Source organism: Hyperolius riggenbachi, chromosome 10, assembly GCF_040937935.1.
Source record: "Hyperolius riggenbachi isolate aHypRig1 chromosome 10, aHypRig1.pri, whole genome shotgun sequence".
Lineage (NCBI taxonomy): Eukaryota > Metazoa > Chordata > Amphibia > Anura > Hyperoliidae > Hyperolius > Hyperolius riggenbachi.
In genome coordinates this window covers 175,256,963-175,283,465 of record NC_090655.1, presented here as the reverse complement: position 1 = coordinate 175,283,465, position 26,503 = coordinate 175,256,963, and the positions used below count along the sequence as shown (strand labels likewise).

General features: G+C 46.1%; 1 protein-coding gene across 7 annotated transcripts in view; it reads right to left on the bottom strand.

The window, feature by feature from the left end:
• Nucleotides 1–26,503, bottom strand: part of LOC137536026 (pepsin A-like) — a 124,492-nt gene that overhangs the window by 48,730 nt on the left and 49,259 nt on the right. For 3 of the 7 annotated variants that reach the window (XM_068257989.1, XM_068257988.1, XM_068257983.1), the window contains exon 2: nucleotides 17,951–18,083. Coding sequence is in view for 5 of the 7 variants with exons in the window: in XM_068257983.1 (XP_068114084.1) it covers nucleotides 17,951–18,012 (62 nt within the window). In the remaining 2 variants the exon portion in view is untranslated. Of the gene's footprint in view, nucleotides 1–17,950; nucleotides 18,084–18,818; nucleotides 18,871–19,145; nucleotides 19,201–19,775; nucleotides 19,844–20,045; nucleotides 20,069–26,503 lie in introns of those variants that run through there. The other 4 variants (XM_068257985.1, XM_068257984.1, XM_068257982.1 and 1 more) reach the window with 4 other exon arrangements.

Here is a 26,503-nt window from a genome sequence, read left to right as displayed (position 1 = left end):
GGTGGGTCATATCAGCATGACTTGCCCAGAGAAGAAGAGGGAGGCCCAAAAATCCAGTGAGGCCTCAAACCCCCGTGAAGTCCCAACTGCTCTGTGTGCTACCAGGAATGCCACTGGCTATGCAGAGAATCTGCAGCTTGTCACGGTTGGGGGTACAGTTGCCACTGGGCTGAGAGACACTGGAGCAGAAGTGACTCTCATACATCCTCAGCTTGTGAACCCGCCCGGAGCAGTACATACCTGGGAAAATGATTGCTGTCAGAGGAATTGGGGGTGTCACCCCAGCCATACCCACCGCCTTGGTCCACCTGAATTGGGGGGCCGGCAGCGGACTGAAAGAAGTTGGGGTAACTGACAAAATCCCCACCAACGTTTTGCTGGGTACTGACCTGGGACGGTTAGTGGCCCGGTATGAGCCTACCCCAAACCCTGTGGGGCCTGCATCCCCAGCAGAAGTTCAGGACTCTTGCAAGGTACTGTTTGATAATGCTGTGCAAGTGGGGAATGCTGGCGAGGCCCCAGGGGCTATGGACTGTGTACTAGGAGCCAGCCCTAGTGATTCTCCAGTGCCTAGGCCTGGAGGGGGACATGTTGATACGGAGAATGCAGAAACTGATGATGTCATTTATGACGCACGGACTATCGAGGCGATCGATGCGGGAACTGTTGATGATAATTGTGAAGTGCTGAGTAGAAATGAGTGTAATGATACAGATAATGTGGATGTTTTATGTGATGTTCTAAATGTCAATATGTATAAGACGGATAATGTTGATGTAATATGTGATGTGTTGCATAATGACATGTGTCCTGTGGACACTCCGTCGGCTGCAGGAGTAGCCAGCAATGGTCGCTGGGCTGCAGCAGGTGGACTGTCCACTGAAGGGGCAGATGGCACCAGGCCAGATATTTCCCCTTCTGATGGTTTCAAGACCAAAAGTGATGTGGTTTACGATATGTGTAAGGTGGGCGCTCCCTCAGCTGCCGTGGTAACCCGCAGCGCTAGCGAGTCTACAGCAGAGGGACTGTCCACTGAAGTGACAAATGTTGCTGGGTCAGCAACATCCAGTTCGGAACCTGGCCCTGAGGGCCCAGGGGCCTCTCCGTCTGCAGCCTTCCTGGAATGCGTGACAGGCAGCACTGAGCTCTCTGGGGTTGTTCGATTTGACAGCCGCCTGGAACAGCTCAGGGGTCTGGCCAGCAGGTCACCAGCTGGGAGGGGCGGGCTGAGAGGGTCCTGGGAAGTTATTCCCTCAGAGCTGTCCGAAGGGGAAGAGGCAGACCAGCAGATAATCATTCCCCAAAGGGACCGAGAGATAGCTCCTGTCACTATAGAGAAAGTGCGTGTAGCGACTGTTGGAACCCTTCCCCAGCTGCAGCACCGTCTCTATGGTTGCGAATTCACGGTCGTCACTGACCCTCATTCCCCTGGTTGGTTACGTCTGGTTGCCAGGGGCAACGACACATTGCAGCAACCTGACCTAGCTTTCCGGTCCTGTAGCTTGGAGCTAAAGGGTTACCCCACCCGGCCAGGCCGTCAATGTAGGCTTTGGCAGGATGATTCGTTAGACTCACCTGCAAGCGCTATCTGGAAGGGGAGCAATCATGGGAATGCGGACGAGTTGTCCCGTCAAGCAGAACCAACAATGTAGGCGCAGGCAGGATAATCTGGGAAGATCATCTGCCTTGCCCCATTCTAAAGAGGGGAGGTGTGGTGATATATTGGGGTGCGGATGCTGTTAAGGATAATACAGTAATATATTTTCATTTTCCCATTTTTATATCTGCTGTGGTATGTCAAAGGTGTAGATATGCAGGCTAGATTCATGGACTGTTCATGTAGTTGTGTGGGTCACTAGACCTACATTTGCATCTAAAGAGGTCTTCAGTGAATACGACCAGTCACCTTCAATAGGCAAGGAAGCAGCTCACTAAGCCACTAGCAGTCGCTTTTGATCTACTGTCCCAGGTATGATTGTCTGCGTCTGTCTACAGGCAAATACAGGCAAACTGCTACCTGTAACCAAAAGGCCATCTTTTCATGTATGTGCGAAAATACACTTTAACCAAGGAAATAATGTGGAGGAAGCTTTTTGATGTCTGATAGGATACAATCTCACCTATTGAATTCTGCAACCTTCAAGAAGCTAAAACAGGAACCCCTTTGAAGTTTGCATATCACAAGAAAGATTACGACAAGCATTCGGTGATGTCACAAACGGGGAAACTGCATTAGTTCCTGGGGGCAGGACATTAAATGCCCCAGGGGACACTTCGGACTATTTAAGCTGGCCCAGGACAGCCACCGGTATCTTCTCTCGGAGGTAGCGAATAGCTAGGCAGGATCGCGACTCCTGGTCGAAACGGCATCCTCCCGTCAAACAACGTTCTAACCTAAGCTGGTAACGTTCTTTTTTCCCCCGTTTATTTTTACGCAAATATCCGTGTGTGTTATTTTTGTAACCTCTTATTTTTGTAACTTTTATCTTGTAACATTTTTACTTTGTTTTTTGTAATCTTTTTGTATATATTAAGTTCTGCATTGTTCTATGTTTTTCTAGAATATTAAATTATTATTTAATAAGTTTGACCTCTGCCGTACTAAACTAACACTCATAGCCTAGAAGAGACTGAAGTGTAACCGTGTATAAGTTCATGCCTAATTGTACACTTGAGCAACACTACCGTATGAAATTGTAATTGCATTGTGTGTGGGGGCGTTTGTCATACGTTGGCCTAAGCGCGCAGCTGACCCAACGTACGAACAACGCCAGTGCGAGTAGCGACAGCAGAGTGGCTAACAGTATCGTTCGGAACGACTGTTAGTGGGTCTTTGCTTCACGACAGTGTAAGATTGCAACTGTGTGTGTGTGTGGGTGCGTGGCGTTCCCGTATTTGGCCTAAGCGCAAAGCTGACTCAAATACGAAAACGCGGAGTGCGCGCTGAGGACTCGACAGCAGAGTGGAAGTGTCTAGCGAACCGCTAGTGGTGGCAGTGAGAGGTGTTCTGAGGGGTCCCAGCCTTGTTTTAGCTTGACTAAGGCTGCTTCCCCTCTCAATCTGGTCAAACCCGCAGTCGGGAACCGTATACGCAGGCGTGCCGCGGGCCGGTTCCTGACAGTGGAGATTCAGGATGCGTGTATAGATTGGTAATAGAGGGAAAACATTTGGTGATCTGTATATCAGTGCTTTGAGAAGTGTTCTGGTTGGTCTTAGGATAGGAGGTTGAGTTTTCTGAGTTTGCGGGTACAGCTTGAGTCAGGGGAGGACTGGGACCTTTTGGCCTTGGAGGAAAACACAACCTAGAGGCCCTTTCATGTCAACCCCAGCCCAAATGCATAAATCTTTGTGTGCAAATGTATACAGTATAGTGTAAAGCAGCAATACGCACAGTTATGTATATTAACCCTCCTAGCACTATTCCCGACCCAGAATCAGGGCTTGTTCACACTATGAGCGTTTGCAGATTTGTTTTAGCTCTAGTGATTTTAGAAATTGCCCTAAAAGCGATAGTGCAATGTTTTCCTATGAGAGTGTTAACATGTGAGCGTTTCAATTTCTTTGTAATCGCAAACGCACTACATGTACCATTTTCTGAGTGCTTTGGCTCAATGAAAGATGTAGGGAAATCGCAAAGCGATTGAAAAAGCGATTTGTATAGCGATTTCCCCAGCGCTTTCATGAATAAATACAATGGGCTTGATTCACAAAGCGGTGCTAGTTGTTTAGCACGGGTGTGCTAAACAGTTAGCACATGAAGTGCCGTTCGCGGACTTTTGCGCGCACGATCAAAAACTTTGCAATCGCGCGAATCGCGGCACTTTGCGCGTGCAAAAGTCCGCGAACGGCACTTCACGTGCTAACTGTTTAGCACACCCGTGCTAAGCAGTTAGCACCGCTTTGTGAATCAAGCCCCATGTGTTTATTCATTTTCGACTACAAGAGTTCACTTCCTGACTAATGTCAGGAAGTGAAAATCTTAATCACTCAGCAAAAGCGCTTACAAAAGCGCTTTTCTAAGCACAAGGCAAAGTGAAAAGCGCTTTTAAAAAAGCTCATTAAATCGCTTAGTGCTTGCGATAGCGCTGGCGATTTATAAAGTGAACATGTGAAGCCTCAGAGTGAAAAAAGTTTGCTTTTAGCAATAATTGCAACCTGAGTGACCACCAAGCAGGTTATGGCTGAGAGTGCAGCAGAGCTGGATGTATAATTCCATCTTCTGGTGGCTACTTCCAGCAGGAAAATACACCATGATAGAAAGCTTACACCATCTCAGACTAGTTTCTTGTACATGATAATGGTTTCAGTGTACCCTTATGACCAGGTCCACCCATGATGCCAAGTGAGGCGAATTCCTCAGGCGCCAGAAGTCTGGGGGCAGCACCAGGCAGAAACGAGAAGTGAAGAGAGTGCCTGGCCAACCTATATTGGGAGCAACTGTACCTGGCTAACCTATACTGGGTGCAACTGTACCTAGTTACCAATACTGGGAGTACCTATACCTGGCTACCTACCTACACTGAGGTTAACGTGCGGTGAAAATTGTCAGGTTCTGTGCGATCATTCCAATTTGGGGGGGGGGGGGGCACATCCTCACAAGTTTGCCTCAGGCAGCAAAAAGGCTAGAACCGGCCCTGCTTAGGGCCTCCACAGTAATCAGAACTTAATCCAATACAGCAGCTTTATGATGTGGTGGAAGGGCAGATTCACATCATGGATGTGCAACCGACAAATCTGCAGCAACTGCATGATGCCATTATATCGATATGGACCAAAATCACTTTCAGACAAACCACTGCTACACCTCCAAGCACGCCCCAAGTGAATGTATGGTGCGCATAGCACCATGCTGAAAAAGTGGACATGATCATGAAGGTTGTGCTTATGAGAGGAACTAAATGTACATAAACCAAGCTGTGGTCCCCTCTTCCTGAAGAGAAAATAAGGCCCTAAATACAATATAGACAGACTATGCGCTGTAACAAAATAGATATTTTCCACAGTAAACTGTTCTTAGATTATATTTAAGTAAAAATATCCCCTATACAATAATTATGCAGCATGTTCTCTCTCGTACAGTATTAAATACTTTCCGAGCCTCCGGGCGGTGTCTTCTACCGATCCTGTAGTTCCTAGCGGCTATCCGGCATCTTTCATGTACGGCTCCCAGCATTTCAACTGACCCATGTCGGATCAGGTAACACACTGGGAGCCGTGCACGGTGCCGGAAAGCTGCTAGGAGCTACAGGAACGTTACAGACAACGATGCTCAGTAAGTTTTCTGCCCTGCAAACCCCCCCAAAGCACAGTCTCTGTTATCCCCTCAGGCATGCCGGTTAGTTGAGACTTACATTTGCCCGAGTTCTGGATAACAGGGACTTTTCTGCAATTAGGTAGCATGTTAAACAAAATCAACAAGGCTAGGCATTGTTTCCCCATGTAAAAAAAAAAACAAAAAAACACATAATTAGGCAGCACATATAGGCAGAATCCCAAGCATAATTAGGCAAAGTCTTAATGCTGTGTCCCTTACAAGTTTTCCCAGAGTTCTTCCAGTCCCCTCTCCCCCTTCTAATATTCTCTTGTGGTCTAGCAACCCCTCCCCCCTCTTACAGTGTGCCTTGGTAGTCTGGTGCCCCTCCCCCATCCCAATGTAGCTTTCCCTGGTTGTCCCCCCCTCCCCTTAACAGAAGACTATGGTGGTCTAGTGGCTCCCTCATCCATCTTACATTTGTTATAGTAGCTCTCCCCTAATCCCCATACAGCTTTAGGGCCTATTTCCAATACACACGGATTCTGGATGCAGAAAACTGACTCCAATTAATGCCTCTGGGAAATCTGCATCAGACAAATCACGTTTAGTGGAAACAGGCCCATATGCATTTATTTGAATCAGTTTTTCTGCATCCAGAATCCACGTGTAGTGGAAACAGGTCCTAAGCTGGTGGTCCCACTTCCTCTGTAAAGCATGCCTTGTTGGCGAAGTGCACCCCCATCCCTCTTATAGCTTCCCCATTCCCCCCAACACACACAAGTGCTCACTTTTTGCACAATTGTTTTAACAAATGTCAAGGAAGCATAATTAGGTGTAGAAAGCTTAGTGTTAGGTGTGGGGTTAGGAAGATTAGTGTTAGAAGTAGGTGCAATAAGCAGCTGGGGTAGTTGGGTTAGTGATAGCTGTAGCTGTAGTAGGAAGGTTAGTGTAACGTGTAGGGATAGAATGTTTGGTGTTAGAAGTAGTGGCATTGAGTAGCAGTAGTAGGAGTGTTAGTGCTAGGTGTAGTGGCGGTGAGGTTTAGGTGTAGCGGTAGTATGAAGATTAGTGTTAGGTGTACGGTAGTAGGATTAGTGTTTGGTGTAGTGGTGGGGAGGTCAGCGTTAGGTGAAGTCGTTGTAGGAAGGTTAGTGTTAGGTATAGCCGCTGTGAGATTAGTGTTAGGTGTACGGTAGTAGGATTAGTGTTTGGTGTAGTGGCAGGGAGGTCAGCGTTAGGTGAAGTGGTTGTAGGAAGGTTAGTGTTAGGTATAGCCGCAGTGAGATTAGCGTTAGGTGTACGGTAGTAGTAGGATTAGTGTTTAGAGTAGTGGCAGGGAGGTCAGCGTTAGGTGAAGTGGATGTAGGAAGGTTAGTGTTAGGTATAGCCGCAGTGAGATTAGCGTTAGGTGTACGGTAGTAGGAGGATTAGTGTTTGGTGTAGTGGCGGGGAGGTCAGCGTTAGGTGAAGTGGTTGTAGGAAGGTTAGTGTTAGGTATAGCCGCAGTGAGATTAGCGTTAGGTGTACGGTAGTAGTAGGATTAGTGTTTGGTGTAGTGGCGGGGAGGTCAGCGTTAGGTGAAGTGGTTGCAGGAAGGTTAGTGTTAGGTGTAGCCGCAGTAATGGCCTGTCCACACTTGTCAGCTTTTCTGTGAATTTTCTGCACAGGAAAATTGAGAATGAATGTTAATAATCAAAGGGCTAGTTCACACTGAATGTGTTTTTCAAATGCAGAAAAACAACTGATATCAATGCAGTACTGTCAGACAACATATGAAGACAAGACAAGTGTGGATCCAGCGGTAGGTCAGTGTTAGCGTTAGTGGGGTAGTAGGAGGGATAGTGTTTGGTGAAGCAGTAGTAAAGAGAATAGTGTTAGGTGAATTGGTAGTAGAACGGTTAGTGTTAGGTGTAGTGGTAGTGTGAAGGTGCCCAAACATCTAGTGATGTATGGGCATATCGACCAAGGGACAGATCTCTCTCTGATTGGAGATCTGTTGGCAGCCCATACACTGCAGGCCTATTTCCAGTGCATGAAATCTTCTGGGAATCGGTCTTGTGATGCCGCCGATTCTTCTCGCCTGGCTGCAGGCCAAATATTAATGTCTCGACCGCCCTCCTACCCCGTGCTTCTGCATTGTAATCTCTCCTGTCCGGATGCATCGACTCCTGGTCTTCTCTGCTGTCTCCACCAAGTGCCACTGTCACACAGAGCGCCAACACGAGGTGATGCATATGCCACCTGGTGCATGGGTAATGTCACATGTGCCTGAGGGAAGCAGCAAAAGAGACCAGGAGTTGCCGCAGTTGGACAAGTGAGATTTACAATGCACAGTCACCTGGGGGTGTGACATTTACATTTGGGAGACAGCAGCTAGGTGTCCGTCGGTTGTTGCGCTATTGGACGCTGTAAAATTAGTTTCACTTACCTGGGGCTTCTGCCAGTCCCGTGCAGCCATCCTGTGCCCACAGTGTTTCGAAATGATCCTCCGTTCCCCCGCCGCAGCTCACTTTCTCTTCTGGCAGTCGCCGTCCACTGCGCCTGTGTGTCCTCATTTGCGCTCCCAGCGCTGGGAGGGTACTGCGCAGGTGCAGTAGAGATTTTCTCGTACTGCGCCTGCACAGGATGTTCCTGGCCACAGGAGTACCTATGAGGATGCACGTGGCCTGGGCTGCGCAGGCGCAGTGGATGTCGACTTAGAAGGCATGAACAAAAGTGAGCCGCAGAGGAGGAACGATTGGAAACAGCGTGAGCACATGACGGCTGCAGGGGGCTGGCAGAAGCCCCAGGTAAGTGGGGCAGAGTCCTGATGGGAGTTACATGTTCAGGTCCGCTTTAAGTCATCCAAACTCCCATGCAGCTTTCTCTAGTCTGGTGGCACCCCCCCTTTTACAGTGTGCCAAAAACATATATACAGACATACACAGTGTTACCTCCTCATCCCATCCTCTGTGTCTTTTATGTGGTAGGCAGCAGGGTCCCCTTACAATTTCACCCCTTGCAAGGACTGTCCTGTGTAAAGCACTGCAGTGGCCTCCAATAAAAAAAAAAGCTCCAGGTTGTTGGGGGCGGAGTTTCTTCGCTACAGTAGCCAATCAGGACAACTTTCCAATGGTAGGCTTCAGTAGGCAGCCTGCTAACATGGGGAAAAATTAGGAGGAGGAGGATGCGGAGCTCTCGCTCTGGACTCTGACCTGACATTACAGCTACAGAACAGCTCTGTCAGGCATCAGATCAGGCAGAGTGCCTGGGAAGGTAAAGAGCTCACTGCTGGGGGCGGGGCTTAGTGGGACACTCACTGGGGACGGGGTTTAGCGAGATCACGCTGTGGGCGGGGCTTAGTGAGGAGATCGCATGGCCGCGTATCTGACACAGGACTAGCAGCTGTAATAACAGCTGCTGCCCCACCGGCCCTGGTCATGTGAGCAGGCAGCGGCCCGGGGGGCAATCGCCCCCTGTCCCCCCGGGCCAGTCCGCCTATGGCTTGAGTGGATGTATTTCTTGGAATAGAGGGCATTGTCTCTGATGGATTATGAGTGGAGGATGTATGGGTCGGACTATAGATACTCAAGTCCATGGGATTCGACATGTGATCTGGTATATTGCTGTCAACTGGTGCTCCAGAGGGTGTAGAGACCTGTGAAAGGTCAGGAGTATTTGACAGGGGTGTGTTGGGAGTGCCTCGAGTGTCTGTGGAAGATGAGTTGTGAAGTATCTCCTGTTCTTAAGATTGCTTCGATGTGCTTGGTTTGGGATGGAAATATTTAGGACATTTGGGATAGGGTGGGTGACCAAATAGTCTGGTACTAAATTTGGAAAAGGGGGGCCAGGTCTGCTGCCTGAATGAATGAAGGATTGCCATTATGTCTTAATTGTATGGGTATCTTAGGATTTATATATGTTGATTTTAATTTTTTTTTGCATGTAAGAAAATGTATGGGTGTATTATTGAGTGTCCTCTGTATTTACATAGTTACATAGTTATTACATAGTTATTTTGGTTGAAAAAAGACATACGTCCATCGAGTTCAACCAGTACAAAGTACAACTCCAGCCTGCTCCCTCACATATCCCTGTTGATCGAGAGGAAGACGAAAAAACCCTTACAAGGCATGGTCCAATTAGCCCCCAAAGGGAAAAATTCCTTCCCGACTTCAGATGGCAATCAGATAAAATCCCTGGATCAACATCATTAGGCATTACCTAGTAACTGTAGCCATGGATGTCATTCAACGCAAGGAAAGCATCTAAGCCCCCTTTAAATGCAGGTATAGAGTTTGCCATAACTACTTCCTGTGGCAATGCATTCCACATCTTAATCACTCTTACTGTAAAGAACCCTTTCCTAAATAAATGGCTAAAACGTTTTTCCTCCATGCGCAGATCATGTCCTCTAGTCCTTTGAGAAGGCCTAGGGACAAAAAGCTCATCCGCCAAGCTTTTATATTGCCCTCTGACGTATTTATACATGTTAATTAAATCTCCTCTAAGGCGTCTTTTCTCTAGACTACATAAACCGAGTTTATCTAACCTTTCTTGGTAAGCGAGACCTTCCATCCCACGTATCAATTTTGTTGTTCGTCTCTGCACCTGCTCTAAGACTGCAATATCTTTTTTTTAATGTGGTGCCCAGAACTGAATTTCATATTCCAGATGTGGCCTTACTAAAGAGTTAAGCAGGGGCAATATTATACTCGCATCTCAAGTTTTTATTTCCCTTTTAATGCATCCCAAAATTTTGTTAGCTTTAGCTGCAGCGGCTTGGCATTGAGTACGATTATTTAACTTGTTGTCGATGAGTACTCCTAAGTCCTTCTCCAAGTTTGATGTCCCCAACTGTATCCCATTTATTTTGTATGGTGCTAGACCATTGGTACGACCAAAATGCATGACTTTACATTTTTCAACATTGAATTTCATCTGCCATTTATGTGCCCATATAGCCATCCTATCCAGATCCTGTTGCAATATGACACTATCTTCCTGAGAGTTGATGATTCTGCACAATTTTGTATCATCTGCAAAAATAGCAACATTGCTCACTACTGCATCCACTAGGTCATTAATAAATACATTGAAGAGCACTGGACCCAGTACAGACCCCTGTGGGACCCCACTGCTAACAGTCTCCCATTTTGAGTATGATCCATTGACCACAACTCTTTGTTTTCTGTCCATTAGCCAGTTCCCTATCCATGCACACAGATTCTTCCCCAGTCCTTGCATCCTCAACTTTTGCACCAGACCTTTGTGGGGAACAGTGTCAATAGAGATGGCCTGAACGGTTCGCTGGCACACGGTTCCAGGCGAACTTTGGGTGGTTCACCTTTCGCCGGCGAAGGCGAACTTTCCCGGAAGTTCGATTCGCCCTATAATGCTCTATGAGGGTCAACTTTGACCCTCTACATCACAGTCAGCAGGCACATTGTAGCCAATCAGGCTACACTCAGCCCTGGAGCCACTCCCCACCATATATAAGGCAGGCTCCGCCGGCCATTACACTCACTCATGTGCCTGCAAATAAACAGAGTAGGGTGAGCTGCTGCAGACTTTCTCCTAGGGAAAGATTAGTTAGGCTCTTGGCTTGTTAGCTTGCTCCTGGCTGAATCTTATTGTTTTAATAGCACCCCTCAACAGCTCTTTTCAGAACTAATCCTGTTCTTGTGATCTATTTTTTTTTCTTCTGTTTGTCAAACTGACACTTGTGTTGCATAGACAGCCTTGATAATTCATACTGTGTGTGTGCCATTGCCAGCAGCCCAGCACATTTAGTGACTACCTATGTGTGTGACAGGGAGCTGCACATTGTAATACCCAGTACTGCATATACCTAGTACCTGTTGTGTTTAGGTAACCCACCTCATCACTGCATATACCTAGCTGTTGTGTTGAGTGAACCCACCTCACTGCATCTAACTACCTTTTGTGTTGAGTGAACCCACCTCACTGCATATACCTAGCTGTTGTGTTGAGTGAACCCACCTCACTGCATCTAACTACCTTTTGTGTTGAGTGAACCCACCTCACTGCATATATCTAGCTGTTGTGTTGAGTGAACCCACCTCACTGCATCTAACTACCTTTTGTGTTGAGTGAACCCACCTCACTGCATATATCTAGCTGTTGTGTTGAGTGAACCCACCTCACTGCATCTAACTACCTTTTGTGTTCAGTGAACCCACCTCACTGCATATAACTATCTTTTGTGTTGAGTGGACCCACCTCACTGCATATAACTACCTTTTGTGTTCAGTGAACCCACATCACTGCATATACCTAGCATTCCCCCGAGATGGACAAAATGGACAAACCAGGTAGAGGAAGAGGTAGAGGCAGACCCCGAGGAAAGCCACCTGGCACCAGCAGGTCTGTGCGAGGTCGTGTTGATGTGATTTTGTGCGGCCCTGGCCCAAAGTACAGTGCTCAGAAGAAGGCACGTCCCATCACTTCCCAAGATTGTCAGGACGTGGCTGACTATTTAACACAGAACACACGAGTTAGGTGGCGATAGTATGGACGTAACGTGTGAGGAGGGGGATGATGAAGTACCTGGTGTTGGTGCAGTTTTTGAGGTGTCTGAGGAAAGCGAAGCTGGGCAGGAGGATTATGATGACGATTATACGGATGCCACGTATGTTCCCAATAGAGGAGATGACCAGGGGGACAGTTCAGAGGGGAGTCAGAGAGGAGTAGGAGGAGACAAGTTCATGAAAGAAGCAGAGGGAGCTCGTCCTCAGAAACATCTGAGGGCAGTGTCCGGCGCCATGTATCGCCAGCACTAGCGTTGTGAGGTGGGTGCGGGGGGTGCGACCCGCACCAGGTGGGGTGAGATAGAGGCAGAGCAGGGGTGATGTGGGGCTTCCCTGAGGGCTGAGGCTGAGCGCTTAGGGAGGGGGGCACTGCAATGGAGGGAGGAGTCAGCCACGGGGAGGGCAGCCCGACCTCTTCCTCCCTTCCTCTCCCAGGGCTGCCCTCCGTGCTCCCCCCTCTGACTGCAGAGATAGCCAGGGAAGCGCTGTATACTGTCAGCAACTCACCCCCCTGGTTCCAATCGCCGCTCAGTCGCCGCTGGTCTTCTCCTCTGCATAGACGCTGATACACACGCTGCTGTACTGTAAGTGATTTCTTGTCTGAGGTAAGCCACCTCAAGTTGTTTTTAAAACTTAATTTTTATAACTCTTGGGCGCCTCTCCACTGTGTGTTGTTATCAGTGGAGTGAGGTGGGGCCAACCAGCTTGCATGCTCTAGCTCCACCCTGCAATGCATGTGTGCTGGCATAATGCACAATGTGACACAGAGTGTTGCCGATGGGGAACAATGTGTTGGACTTAGTCTGACACTTTGATCCTCTACTGCTAGTTTGAAGCTCCTTGACTGGTTAATCTCCAGCCCCAGGTAGGAGTAACTGTTGGTGGTCACCAGTGAGGAGCCATTTAAAGTAAATGAGTAAACGAATGAGGAGGAGGAGGACAGTGAAAAGGGACAGCTACTTTTTTTTCTTTATCTGTATCCAGATTGTGGATATTTCTCCACTCTTCCTGTCCTGAAACCATCTCTGACTTTAATATATACCAGTAGACCCAAGCCCGTTTAAAAACAGGCTCTAGGTCTTTTTTCTACCGCCGCTGCCAGTGCACATGCGCACTTGCACATGCACCCACCACGCTCGCACCCACCTCGCTCGCCCACCTCGCTCGCCCACCTCGCTCCCTGTTCCCGTCCAGCTGTCCGTACTGCGCACATGCGCAGTAGCAAACAACAGGGACACAGGGACAGCTGGATGCAGCTACACAAGGAGATTATTATAGAGGATTAACCCTGGTGGTCCTGGAGTTTAGAAATGAGGCAAAGCAATACAACTTTGATAAGGATTTGAAAATTTCCCTCATCAGTATAAGGGGTTTTGTTGTCTCTGTACCTTATGAATTGAATTACCCACTTCTCTAAGAAAGTAACACATATTACTAGACTGGCATACTGACATCAGTAACAATCTAAAATATAAATTTTTTCACTAAATCTGTCCCATTTTTACTAACAAGTGAATATGTCCTTTTTACATTTTATCACAAGCTTCCAACACTGTTTTGTTTTAGTGACGGTGGCTTGCAATATAAAAGTCGATAGTAAATGGAGAGATTTGAAAGTAGGGGGCGCTGGAGTTGTGTCAGTGCAGAGTTAGTAGCGTGTATTGTTCAGCTGCTCAATTACATGGAAGGAAAACAACTCTGCTGAGTCACCATGATCTATGGCAAACAGCAAAATGCTCGCTACAAAGACATTGCATTCATTCACTTGGCCCTGATGAAAACAAAACATGCAATTCTTCTGTTTCTGCTTACTACTGACCTAGGATTCACAGATTATAATATATAATACATTTAAAATAAGTTTTGGATTTGTCTAATTTGTTTTCACATGAATTAACAATATATCAGAGTGTTTATCAGGAAAAACAAAGTGTTCAACTGCTTATCTGATCAGCCTCATATTTAATAATCATTGGCCCCCAAGTGAAACATATACGAACCTTCCCCTTTCTCTCCCAAAACATACATACACACACATACACTCACTCACTCACTCACTCACTCACTCACTCACTCACTCAATAAAATTGCTTTTTTTTTAAATATTCCTTTATGGAAAAACATTTTTTTTTGCAAATAATCAGCAGGTCAGAGACTTGTGCCTTTCACCACTTGTGCACTACAGGTGGTGTTTCCCTCATGGACCAGAGCAGTTTTCACATTTCAGCACCCCTCCTATTCTGTTGCCAATAACTTTATCACTAATTATGCAAGTGGTGAATATGCCATCATTTCTTCCTATGGTAAGATATTCCACATTTTAATCACTATGAGCAACCTCTTGCTACACAGGTAATAACATTTTCTCCATGTGTACATCATCATGTCCTCTTGTCTGTTGCACAGATGCTCTTTGACCAAGCTTTTATATTTTCTAGGATGTATTTATATTTTATTATTAAGGACACCTAACCATTGCTAGATGCCTTTCAAATAAAATGGATGAATGTGAGCTGCTGATAAGAGATAAAGACTACGATATTGTTGGAGTAGATGTGAATGGATGCTAGCCATGATTTGATGATAAATTTGGAGGGTTACTGTGTCTTTAGAAAAGTTAGACCCATTAGAAAAGGAGGTCTGTACATTTGTTAAAGGGGTTCTCTGGGAGGGGTGTTGAAAATAAAAACAGACACTTACCTGGGGCTTCTCCCTATAGCTGTAATGTCCCACGCCGTCCTCCAATGATCTGCCGTTCCCCGCCGCCAGCCCTGGTCTAACACGGCATCTCATCACTGTAAGAACCTATACGTTGCTTGCTATTGGCAACAGCACAACACACCTTTTCCTCCGGCACCAGCAACTCATTAGAGCTGCAACTCACAGCGACAGCATACAGGAGATAAAGCGGAGACAGCCACCTTCACCTTTAAGGGGTTTATTCAGCAATCAGGCATCTTGTGTTACATGTTGATTTTTTCAGAGTATAAACAGTCCTACCTATGTCCTATGTACTATGTACATCCCATATATTTACAGCATAAGACATGAAGCTAGTACTCTAACTAGGAAGCGTAGAGAGCAGGATAGCATGCAGAAGACGAAGTAAAGTAAGATTCTGCCATCCTGTCTCCCTCTTTTATATGAACATTAAAGAGTTAAATTCTGACATCACCCGAGCCATACCCCCAAACCTACAATTGGCGGGCATGAGCATGTGACCCACATCATCATCTAATACACCAGTGCTTTATAACCTAGTTGCAAGGAATGCAATGTTTTCCAAATATCAGCTTTGTTTACTGTTTCGTCGTCTAACTGTCGGTACAGTTAGACCTGATAACCCATTATGTGTCCTTCTAGAGGAACATGTTTCTTATAAATGACTGCATAATTTCTCAGAGAAACTATGCTTAAAGAGACCCTGCATCGCAAGTCTTTACTAGATTTCAGTACCTGAGGCCTAGAATTCAAGTAAACTTACATTCTAACAGCCCCCCTGAAATGACTTGAGCTGCAGGTTTCTCCATTAGGGTTCAGACGGTACCTATGAACCTGTTTTTGTTATGTTTCACCCTTCCATGCTCGTTTCCAAACACACTCTCTCTGCTCTAGGTGAATGCCCCTGGGAGGGAGAGCAAGACCTCTTGTCTCTCTGGGAATGCCCTTCTTCTAAGCACTCATCCCATTCTCCGCTCAGCATTCTCGTCACAGGCGTATCCCTTACATACTCCACTTGACCATGGAAAAGTGAAACTTGTTTGTACCCAAAGCGACGGAGCAGTGCTAGGGGTCTTCTAGAAAACCACCTTTATACAATCAGCTCCGTCCCATAGGTACCGCTGAAACCTTGTATTATGTGGCTTAGCTTGAAAATATATGCTTGTGAGATTGTGTACTTGACACCAATCCTCTACCCATGTTTATTTGTTTGCGTAATTTTAAACACAAACTCACCTGTGTAATGATGCATAATTGCATATGATTGTAATCCCCATCACTACGACCAGTGGGTGCAGGAAAAAGGTTTGAACTGCAGAGGCTCAGTCTGAATGCCCCTGGAATATCGCCAGAAACCTTCTCCACCAGGTCAGACTGGAACTCACCTGATTATATTTGTGTTCAATCTCTGTCAGCTCTCCTTGATCATGGTGAAATATCACCTCTAGTTTAGTGTTATGTTACTTTTAAACAAAGTGTTGTCTTGTGCCAAAACCTGTACCCATTTATCCCATGGTGTGTTACACAGTACGTCCCCCTTGCAAGATCAAACCTGTCTGAACAATTATGAAAATGTACAATGAATGTGTCCGTGGACATCATGCTTAAAAAAACAAACTTTTCCTTCAGCCACTGGAAATATTGGTTTGGCATCAGGGCGGATCTTTTGAATGGCTGCTGTGCATTCGGTGCTATTAAGCCAGCAGGCTTCATCACTAAATCTGACTTGTCCTGGCAAACACAGGTACTTATCTGCAAATTGCCAGCATGATGACAAGTCCACTTGTTTCACTTCTCCGTCGAGCAACACAAAATGCTGACCTCTCAGGTCATGGTGTAAGACATGCAAAAGATCCCTCCCCAGGAAAATCGACAAATCTCTCCTTGTCAAGTCTCAGTTGTAAAGGAGGTTTACCTTCTGATAAGGCTTGAGCCATTATCTTGAAATCTGCTGTTAACTCAGTCTGCATGGATATATATGCTATTTCCCATGCAGCACCCTTACCATGTGCAATCATCTTTTTGAGAATTGTTCGTATGTGCCTTTGAGTGTACCCCTGAACCTTATAGGTGTTGTGCGGTAGCTGTTCCAAAACCATGTTCAGATGATACTGGGTACCCACATTCAGCTGTCCCAATGTGCCTAATTGTTGAATGACCTCTTTTTAGTCCCATCACCCTTTTATCATAGAGAGTGCCCGGGGTGCTACCTGATGTATTCCAGGATTCTACCTCTCTACTGCAAAATGTCCCCTGATCCATTAAACTAACATCCCATGCTAACTCTTGTGGCCCTCCCCAGAAGAATATGGGTGGTACTCTCTCTTCAGGGAAATTGATTAGCATATCAATGACAAACGCTATTCCCCACTGTCCTGATTGGACCTTTGCCCCCCTTATGTCCTGAGGCTAAATACGTACCTTTGGTCGGGAAAAATGTACTATCGGCCATCTTTGTATTAAAGAGACTGTAACAAAACTTTCAGCCTTATTTCTTCTATCCTATAAGTTCCTATACCTGTTCTAATGTGTGGTCTGTCTTACTGCAGCCTTTCCTAGTTGCACAATCGCTGTAATATCTCTGTCATCTAATCTAATCTTCTTTCCTTTGTCAGGTTTGTCAGCTCAGGCAAGAATGTGCTGCTCTGCTGTGATAGGATAGAAGTTATACACACCCTCTCCAGGCCCCCTGCAGGCTCTGTATGAGTCACAGACTTAGCTTATCTGAGCCTATCACATGCTGGTTATCAGCCCTGTCTTTTGTTTGTAAACACTGCCTAAAACTGGCAATTACAAGCCAGGATGGCAGCAGGGAGTGACAGAAACAGCACAGAGGGGCCCAGGAGAACATAATGAATAGAATGGTATGCTTTTTATTGTAAGAATTTTAGAGTACAAATTCTCTTTAAGAGTACCTGGTCACTTAACCATCTACCATGAAGATAAGTGGCTGAATATGGACTGTGTAGTATTGTCTCATATTGTGACCCATGTAGTGAGGATGATGTTACCTGTATTGGCTCTCCCTTTTCTGGGATCACTCTCCCCACCCTCTTTGTCACCCGAAAATGCGGCTGGATTTCGATTTTTACTTCTCTTTCCGAGAACCAAAACCCTTCTGCTTTCCAGCCTTTACGTGTGTATATTTGTCTCAGAGACACCTTCTGTTGGTTGCTCCAGAGTGTGATATTGTTCCCTGCCTCTCTCCTGGAGGGGCAGTGACGCTTACCACTCGTTCCTCTCCAGTCTAGAACCATCTCACTCCGGAGAACAAAGACAAGGTAATCCTGTACTACACACTTCACCTTTTTCATATACCCATGGTAGTGCAATGTACCTTTTAACCAGACTTTGGATCGGTGTCTGGGCTGGGAGAGCATAACATTCAGGAATAGCATTGAGCTTCCGTTAATATCATTCTTCCAGCACACTTTACCCTTCATACCTTTTACCACCATTGTGCCATGAAATTGGCTTCCATCTGGCACCAATGAAACTTTTGCTCATCCGACTGACATCTCCATCTCTGCTTCTGCTGCCAGTAATTCAGCTTTCTCAATTCCATATTCGCCAAACTCCTGAAACAGAAATCCAACCAAATCAATTCTTATTAATGATTTGCGTTTAATCACAAGGTCAATTGTAGAACTTAGATTGATCAATGTATATCATGATTGATCTAGTTTCTGTGTAGTTCTTTTGAACTTTGTTAGCTTTTTGATGATGGGAAGGCTCTAAAGCCCTCTCCCTTACTTTATGTACCACAGCATAAGTACTTATCTTGTTACAATGTGCTTCCCTCGGATCTCTTTTGAAGCACTGACCTCTACATCCCCCCTGTACATACTTCAGCTGCTACGCTGACCGCAGTATGCACTGAGTAGGGACCACCTGCCCACTGCTGCAACTCGCAGTTGAGCTTGCAATGTTCTTACCCATGTTAATTCACTTACCTAGGACTTCATTTATCGCAACCAGCTCTGCCGGAAGTCCCATTTGTGAACCCAATTGGCAATGCTACTACATGACAGTGTACTACAACTGCACATGAGTCTCTGACTCCTGACTGTGTAGGGGATCCTAGACTGGACATAGGACTACTACCCCACAAATACACTGTCACTCTATACACAGCAATCTTGCTCCTTGGACTGCTGTCAGTCCTGAGCATTGTGTGAACCCTTGGTATGAGCTGGAAGAACAAAAAAAATACCTTTTGACCAATCCGCCGACGTAAAAACCGCACAAACGGCCCAGCCTTGACCTCTGTCAAACTCCGGCTTTGTCCTGGACAAAAACCGAAAAAAGCTTACCGCTCTGTAAACGTTCCAACGGACAGCTCGATTGGTCAACTCTTTTTCTTTATTCCTTTTTCCATTGCTCTGTACCCTCTTATCCCCCTGACCCCTATCGGGGAACTCATGTTACATGTGAATCGAATCACTACAGGCACCCCCCTGATATGACTCAGGGAGCTGCTTCCTATGTATCCAGTAGCCATCTGACAGCTACTGCGTATAACCCCTGCTGATATTCCTGTACACAAACGATGGCCACCCTCCGTGATTTCACATTCCAGGCTGTCCTGCTCATTAGGGTGTAGTCTGCACCAGCCCAGCACAGCATAGGAATCAGCTCACCCATGGGTGGTACCGTTTCCACAGGCCTGGCTAGATTTCCCACGCTCTCTTCCCTCACCCCCCCTCCCTCCTGGGGGCGGGGGTGAGGGTTTGTCCCTGGACTCAGCAGACTCTTCCCATTAGAGCGTCACAACTGCCTGGGATCTGCCCCCGAAGTCAGAGGAACCATTTTGAGTCCTGGAATATCAGACAAAAATGGCCATTTTCCATAGCAATGCCCTCTGCAAATTAGGAGAGAAAAAACATACAGAAAAACCTGCTTGACACATTTGCATATCACATTGCAACAATACAACACAATGTTACACACAGCTGAAAAGAAAAAAAAAACCTTGATCCAGGAAAAAAACATAAATAGATAAAACAGAATTTCACACACACACATAACCCTAATCACCCCTCCCACAAGAAAGGAGGGGGGAAATCTTACAGCTGTTAACAGATTTCCACAAAAATGAAACAAACAATTAAACCTTTCAAAACAAAACCAAATATTTATCCCACAGGAGTGCGAAGCGAGGGAGTTCACTAGTACAAAACTGACAACTCACTGAAAACAAAAAGAAAATTCTCACTGTAGTGCACTGCCTAACTAAACTAGAAAAAAAGAAAAAAAAGTCAAACTTTTACCATTTCAACTGACAAGTAGCATTGAAACTTTGCAGAATGTCAAAGAAAAAACCCAAACACTGTTACAGCTCTCAGTTCAGTCTCTCTCTCTCTCCCAAAATCTGGCCTCATCCCCCGTCCACTGAAACTAATGGGTGAATGCTGCTCACAGAAGAGAGAGAGAGAGAGAGAGAGAGAGAGAGAGAGAGAGAGAGAGAGAGAGAGAGAGAGAGAGAGAGAGAGAGAGAGAGAGTGAAGGAGAGAGAAAAGAAAAAACACAAAACACATTACCCTAACTTCAGCCACAGCCTCCCTGCTCCGCTGCGGGGAGACGCTGCGCTGTGAAAGTAAACATGTACTCGCCTTGCCAAGACTTCTTACGTTGCGTGGCCTCTGTACCAGAGACGAGCTCTGACTCTTCTTCCCAGCATTCTTGGTTTTCTCACAGGCATCTGATGCGCTAAAGCTCCTAATGGGATCTGCCCAAACCCATTGCCTTGGACAACTTCACCTGCATGTACACAGTTACAGGCCGCACACATCGGCACCTGCTGCCGGGAAACCTCCAGACTTACTCCGCACTGTGCTTATCTCCTCTTGATAAGCTTTGCGGTTGGGTTATAAGAGAAGGACAACGCGGGACATGACAGCTACAGGTAAGTGTGAGATTTTATTTCCAACCCCCCTCCCCTAGACATCCCCTTTAAATTCTCCTTGTCTCCAGTATGGAAGGATGTCATGGTTGAGGACTGTGGTGGTGTGGAATATTTAGGGATAAGTATTCATGCTGGAAGCAAGAATTGTCAATTGCTTATTTCCAGGGCTGGTTCTCTCATAAAACAAGATGAAACATTTGCATCAGGCGCAGAGATTACAGGGGCAGCATGTTTGTACTGCGTGTTTACACTTACAGCATGCAGTCAGAGTAGGAGGAGAACAAAGAGGAGAGCGAGGTGAAGAGGTCATCAATGGGGAAAAGCATCTTGTTGTGCTGTGAGAGGACAGTGAGTGAGGAACGGGGAGGCAGGAGAGCTGCAGTGTTTCATTTGAAACACAGCAGAAGCGAGATAACTCCCCTCAGAAATGAACAAAAATACTACAGGGTCGATTAAAGATAGAAATTTTATGTTTAGAGGAAAAACATCTGAACCTTTTCCAGTCCTTTCTGATCACCCATGTCCCTTCAGCACTAAATTTTACATTCACTGTTTGGGGAGGGGGGGAGGGTGTGCATGGGTGATCTGTTTGTGCCATTCCAATGGGAGCCAGTTGGACTAGAACTCTTCACATCAGTGCAAGGAGGTGACCTATCTGTCAGTGGAGTGGGGTGGGGCACAGCCAGCTTTCTTGCTCTAGCTCCACCCTGCAATGCATGTGTGCTGGGCTGGCATAATGCACAACGCGGCACAGAGTGTTGTTAATCGGGAACAACGTGTTGGATTTAGTCTGACACTTTGATCTTCTACTGCTAGTTTAAAGCTCCCTGGTTGGTTAAACTCCAGCCCCAGGTAGGAGTAACTGTTGGTGGTCACCAGTGGGGAACCATCATTTAAAGTAAATGAGTAAACAAATGAGGAGGAAGAGAAGGAGCGTGAAAAGAGATTACTACTTTTTTTTCTTAATCTGTATCCAGATTGGGAATATTTCTCCACTCTTCCTGTCCTGAAACCATCTCTGGCTTTAATATATATTAACCCTGGTGGTCCTGGAGTTTAGAAATGAGACAGAACAATAACAATTTGATGGGGATTTGAAAATTTCCCTCATCAGTATAAGCGGTTTTGCTGTCTTCTGTACCTTATAAATTGAATTACCCACTTCTGTAAAGGTGGCCATACACTGGTCGATTTGCCATCAGATTCGACCAAAAGATAGATCCCTCTCTGATCGAATCTGATGGCCACCTTTACTGCAATCAGATTGTGAATCGATTTCAGCCTGAAACCGATCACAATCTGTGGAGCTGCCGCTTCCCATGCATACATTACCTGCTCCGCCGGCGCGAGTCCCCTGGTCCACCGCTGTCTTCTCCGCCTGGTCCCGGCAACTTCTCCGCATCGGCTCCCGGCTGGCATCCGCGTATAACTTTCTGTCACTCCAGTGACAGCAGAAGTTCAAATAGAGCGCCCTCTATTTGTACTTCCACTGTCACTGCAGTGACACAGGAAGTTATGCCAAATGCTGGGATGCGGAAGCTGATGCGGAGAAGATGCCAGGACTAGGTGGAGAAGACAGCGGTGGACCAGGGGACTCGTGCTGGCGGAGCAGGTAATGTATTATCGCTGTATTGCGTCGGGTCATCGGACATTCAAACGCCGCTATCGACGCACTCCCGACCTGCCGGCGACCGAGAAAAATCTTCCGCACGGATGGATCGACGGGAGTCGACGGGAACGATGGATTTCGGACGGAAATCCATCGTTCTGTCAGCGGTGTGCGCGGCGATTTCACGGCCGTTTCGATCACTGTGATCGAAACGGCCGTATTTTGGCGGGAAAATCGTTAGGTGTATGGGCTCCTTAAGAAAGAAACACATTCTGCTAGACTGGCATACTGACATCAGTAACAATCTAAAATATTCATTTTTCATTAAATCTGACTCATTTTTACTAGCAAGTGAATGTGTAATTTTTACATTTTATCACAAGCTTCAAACCCTGTTTTGTTTTAAGGGGCCCATAGACCTAACGATTTTCCCACCGATATACAGCAGATTCGATCACTGTGAATTCACTGCTGTGAAATCGTTGCACAAACGCTGACAGAACAATCGATTTCCGTCCGAAATCAATTGTTCCTGTCGATTCCCGTCGAGCCGTCCGTGCGGAAGATTTTTCTCGATCGCCGGCGGGTCGGGAGTGCGTCGATACCGGCGTTCGAATGCCCGACGACCGACCCAATACAGTGGCAATACATCTCCTGCTCCGGCCGGTGCGTATCCCTGCTGTCACCGATGTCTTCTTCTTCGCTGGGTTCTGCGTTCCGATCCGGCTGGCTTCACTTCCTGTCCTGGCAGGAAATCAGTAGAGCGCCCTCTACTGTTTAAACTTCCCCGGACAGAAAAAAGTGAAGCCTGCCGGACCGGACATGGAACCCAGCAGAGAAGAAGACAGCAGTGACAGCAGGGATACGCACCGGCCGGAGCAGGTAATGTATGCCGGGGGCGGTAAGCAGCGGCAGCACCCCCACAGATTGTGATTGGTTTCATGCTGAAATCGATTCACAATCTGTTTGCAGTAAAGGCAGCCATACGATCCCTCTCTGATCAGATTTGTCAGATTTGATCAGAGAGGGATCTATCTGTTGGTCGAATCTGATGGCAAATCGACCAGTGTATGGCCACCTTTAGTGACAGTGGCTTGCAATATGAAGTAAATAGTAAATGGACAGACTTGAAAGTAGGGGACGCTGGAGCTGTGTCAGTGCAGAGTTAGTAGCTTGTGTTGTTCAGCTGCTCAATTATATGGAAGGAAAACAACTCTGCTGAGTCACCATGATATATGGCAAACAGTAAAATACTCTCTACAGAGACATTGCATTCATTCACTTGGCCCTGATGAAAACAAAACATGCAATTCTTCTGTTTCTGCTTACTACTGACCTAGGATTCACATAAATTATAATATATAGTACATTTAAAATAAATGTTATATTTGTCACATTTAATTTGTTTTCACATGAATTAACAATATATCAGAGTGTTTATCAGGAAAAGCAAAACACACACACGCTCTCTCTCGCGCGCGCGCTCTGCGCTATATGCTCCAGTACAACACACATGCAGATATCATGTCCTTGACAAGACATAGTTACATCTGTTGGCATTTTACAAATCAATAATAATAGTTATATAGGTTACGTTAAAGATGAAATGCAGTGAAAGTAACATAATGAATAAAATTGCTTTTTTTTACAATATTCCTTTATGGAAAAAAAAGGTTTGTTTTTTTTTGCAAATAATCAGCTGGTCAGGGCCTTGTGCCTTTCACCACTTGTCCACTACAGGTTTAGAGATGGCCCGAACGGTTCGCCGGCGAACCGATTCGCGCAAACATCAGTGGTTCGCGTTCGCGGTGAACTGCGAACTGTATGCGAGTTCGACCCGCCCCCTATACTACATCATTAGGCTAAACTTTGACCCTCTACATCACAGTCAGCAGACACATGGTAGCCAATCAGGCTGCACTCCCTCCTGGAGCCCATCCCCCCTTATATAAGGCAGCTGCGTCTGCCATTATCTCACTCGGTGTGGCTGCAGTAATTAGAGAAGGGAGAGAGGTTGCTGCACAGATTAGGGAAAGCTTAGTTTGGCTCTTGTTAGGCTTGTTAGCTTGCTCCTTGCTGATACTTATTGCTAAAAAAGTACCCCAAAACAGCTGACTGGCCCGTGCTAATTGCTATACTGTGCAAGGCCCAGCACATTCAGTGACTACCTTTTCACTGCACCTGTGTGGGACAGCTGCATATTTGTAATACCAGTCACTGCATACCTGTTCATGTTTACTGCACCTGCGTGACAGCAGCACGCAGTCTTATATACCAGTCACTGCACCTTATCACTGCACCTGTGTGGGACAGTTGCATATTTGTAATACCAGTATACGTCACAAAATAGGGCTAGCACCATCAACCAAACACCCAAAATAGGTAATCTATGAGTGTGCAGAAGAGGGACTAAATCAAATACAGCACAGAACAAAGAACAGGAGTTCCCTCAAAAAACCGCACCACTCAAAACATCAATATGTACAATTCAACTTTATTCAAAAAAAGGTGATAAAAACACTTAAAAACAAATATGGTGGATAGCCATGACAAAGACACGTATAATCAATATAGTTCCATAGCATGAGTATAACATGGATACATCAATAAATATCTGCTGGGAATCAAATAATAATAGATAGTTCCCTGCAGGTAGCTCTACCCAGCCAGCTGCAGTGCTCAGAACTAAAGTGTGTTAATCATAGTGCAAATACATATATAATATATAGATAAATATACACACAGTTGATGAAAGAGGAATCCAGAGCGGATAATAAAGTGACTGGTGCAGAAACAGTGAGAACCAAAGTGCAGAATAGTGCAGAAAAGTGAAAAGAAGTATGCCCAGAGGAAGCCGCCTTAGCGCTGAGCGGCGAATCGCGATGGCCCCACGGTTGCTAGCCATGACACATTAACCCTGGTTTGCCTGCCTCGGTAAGCTCTTGGTGCTCTCTTCATTTCACTTTTCTTGCACTATTCTGCACTTTGGTTCTCACTGTTTCTGCACCAGTCACTTTATTATCCGCTCTGGAATCCTCTTTCAACAACTGTGTGTATATTTATCTATATATTATATATGTATTTGCACTATGATTAATGCACTTTAGTTCTGAGCACTGCAGCTGGCTGGGTAGAGCTACCTGCAGGGAACTATCTATTATTATTTGATTCCCAGCAGATATTTATTGATGTATCCATGTTATACTCATGCTATGGAACTATATTGATTATACGTGTCTTTGTCATGGCTATCCACCATAATTGTTTTTAAGTGTTTTTATCACCTTTTTTTGAATAAAGTTGAATTGTACATATTGAAGTTTTGAGTGGTGCGGTTTTTTGAGGGAACTCCTGTTCTTTGTTCTGTGCTGTATTTGTAATACCAGTCACTGCATACCTGTTCATGTTTACTGCACCTGCGTGACAGCAGCACGCAGTGTTATATACCAGTCACTGCATACCTGTTCACGGTACCTGTGTGTGTGACAGCTGCACATTGTATTGATACCAGTCACAGCATACCTGTTCAGTGCACCTACGTGTTATATTATATACCAGTCACTGCATACCTGTTCACGGTACCTGTGTGTGTGACAGCTGCACATTGTATTGATACCAGTCACTGCATACCTGTTCAGTGCACCCAGAGCCGGGACAAAGTCCTCCAGCACCCAAGGCTGAGACACCAAAGTGCGCCCCTCCATCCCTGCCACCCCAGCCATCACACACTGATTGCTATTAGACTAAGGGGCGCCACAGGGCCCACAACCTCCCCAACACCTTACTATCTAGTTATCTGGCTTGCAGTCACTGCCATGTATCCCCTTTTCTTATTTCTTTCTGCTTCAAACACAATTAGGAATGACAGCTGAATGAATTTTGCGCCCCCTCCTACACTGCGCCCTGAGGCTGGAGCCTCTCCAGCCTATGCCTCGGCCCGGCCCTGAGTGCACCTACGTGACAGCACGCAGTGTTATATTATATACCAGTCACTGCAAACCTGTTCACGGTACCTGTGTGTGTGACAGCTGCACATTTGTAATACCAGTCACTGCATAACTGTTCACTGCACCTGTGTGTGTGACAGTTGCACATTTGTAATACCAGTCACTGCATACCTGTTCAGTGCACCTGCATGACAGCACGCAGTGTTATATACCAGTCACTGCATAACTGATCAGCTGGACAGTCACTGTTGTTCTATCATTGAGCTACCTCAGCCCGGCGATCATATGAGCTTGAAAACCGCCATGGCCTGCACTCTTGCCATGGTGCGCACCAGTCCAGCACGGCCGTCACTACACAAACAGCTGTTTGCGGTGCATTACACAGTGAGTTTGGTCTGTCAGTGTGAAGCAGTACACTAATTACACTACCTGATTGATGTATACACATGCAAGATGTTTTAAAGCACTTTAGGCCTCCAATTTAGCATGCAATGTGATTTCTGCCCTTAAAACGCTGCTGTGCGTCAAATCCAGATT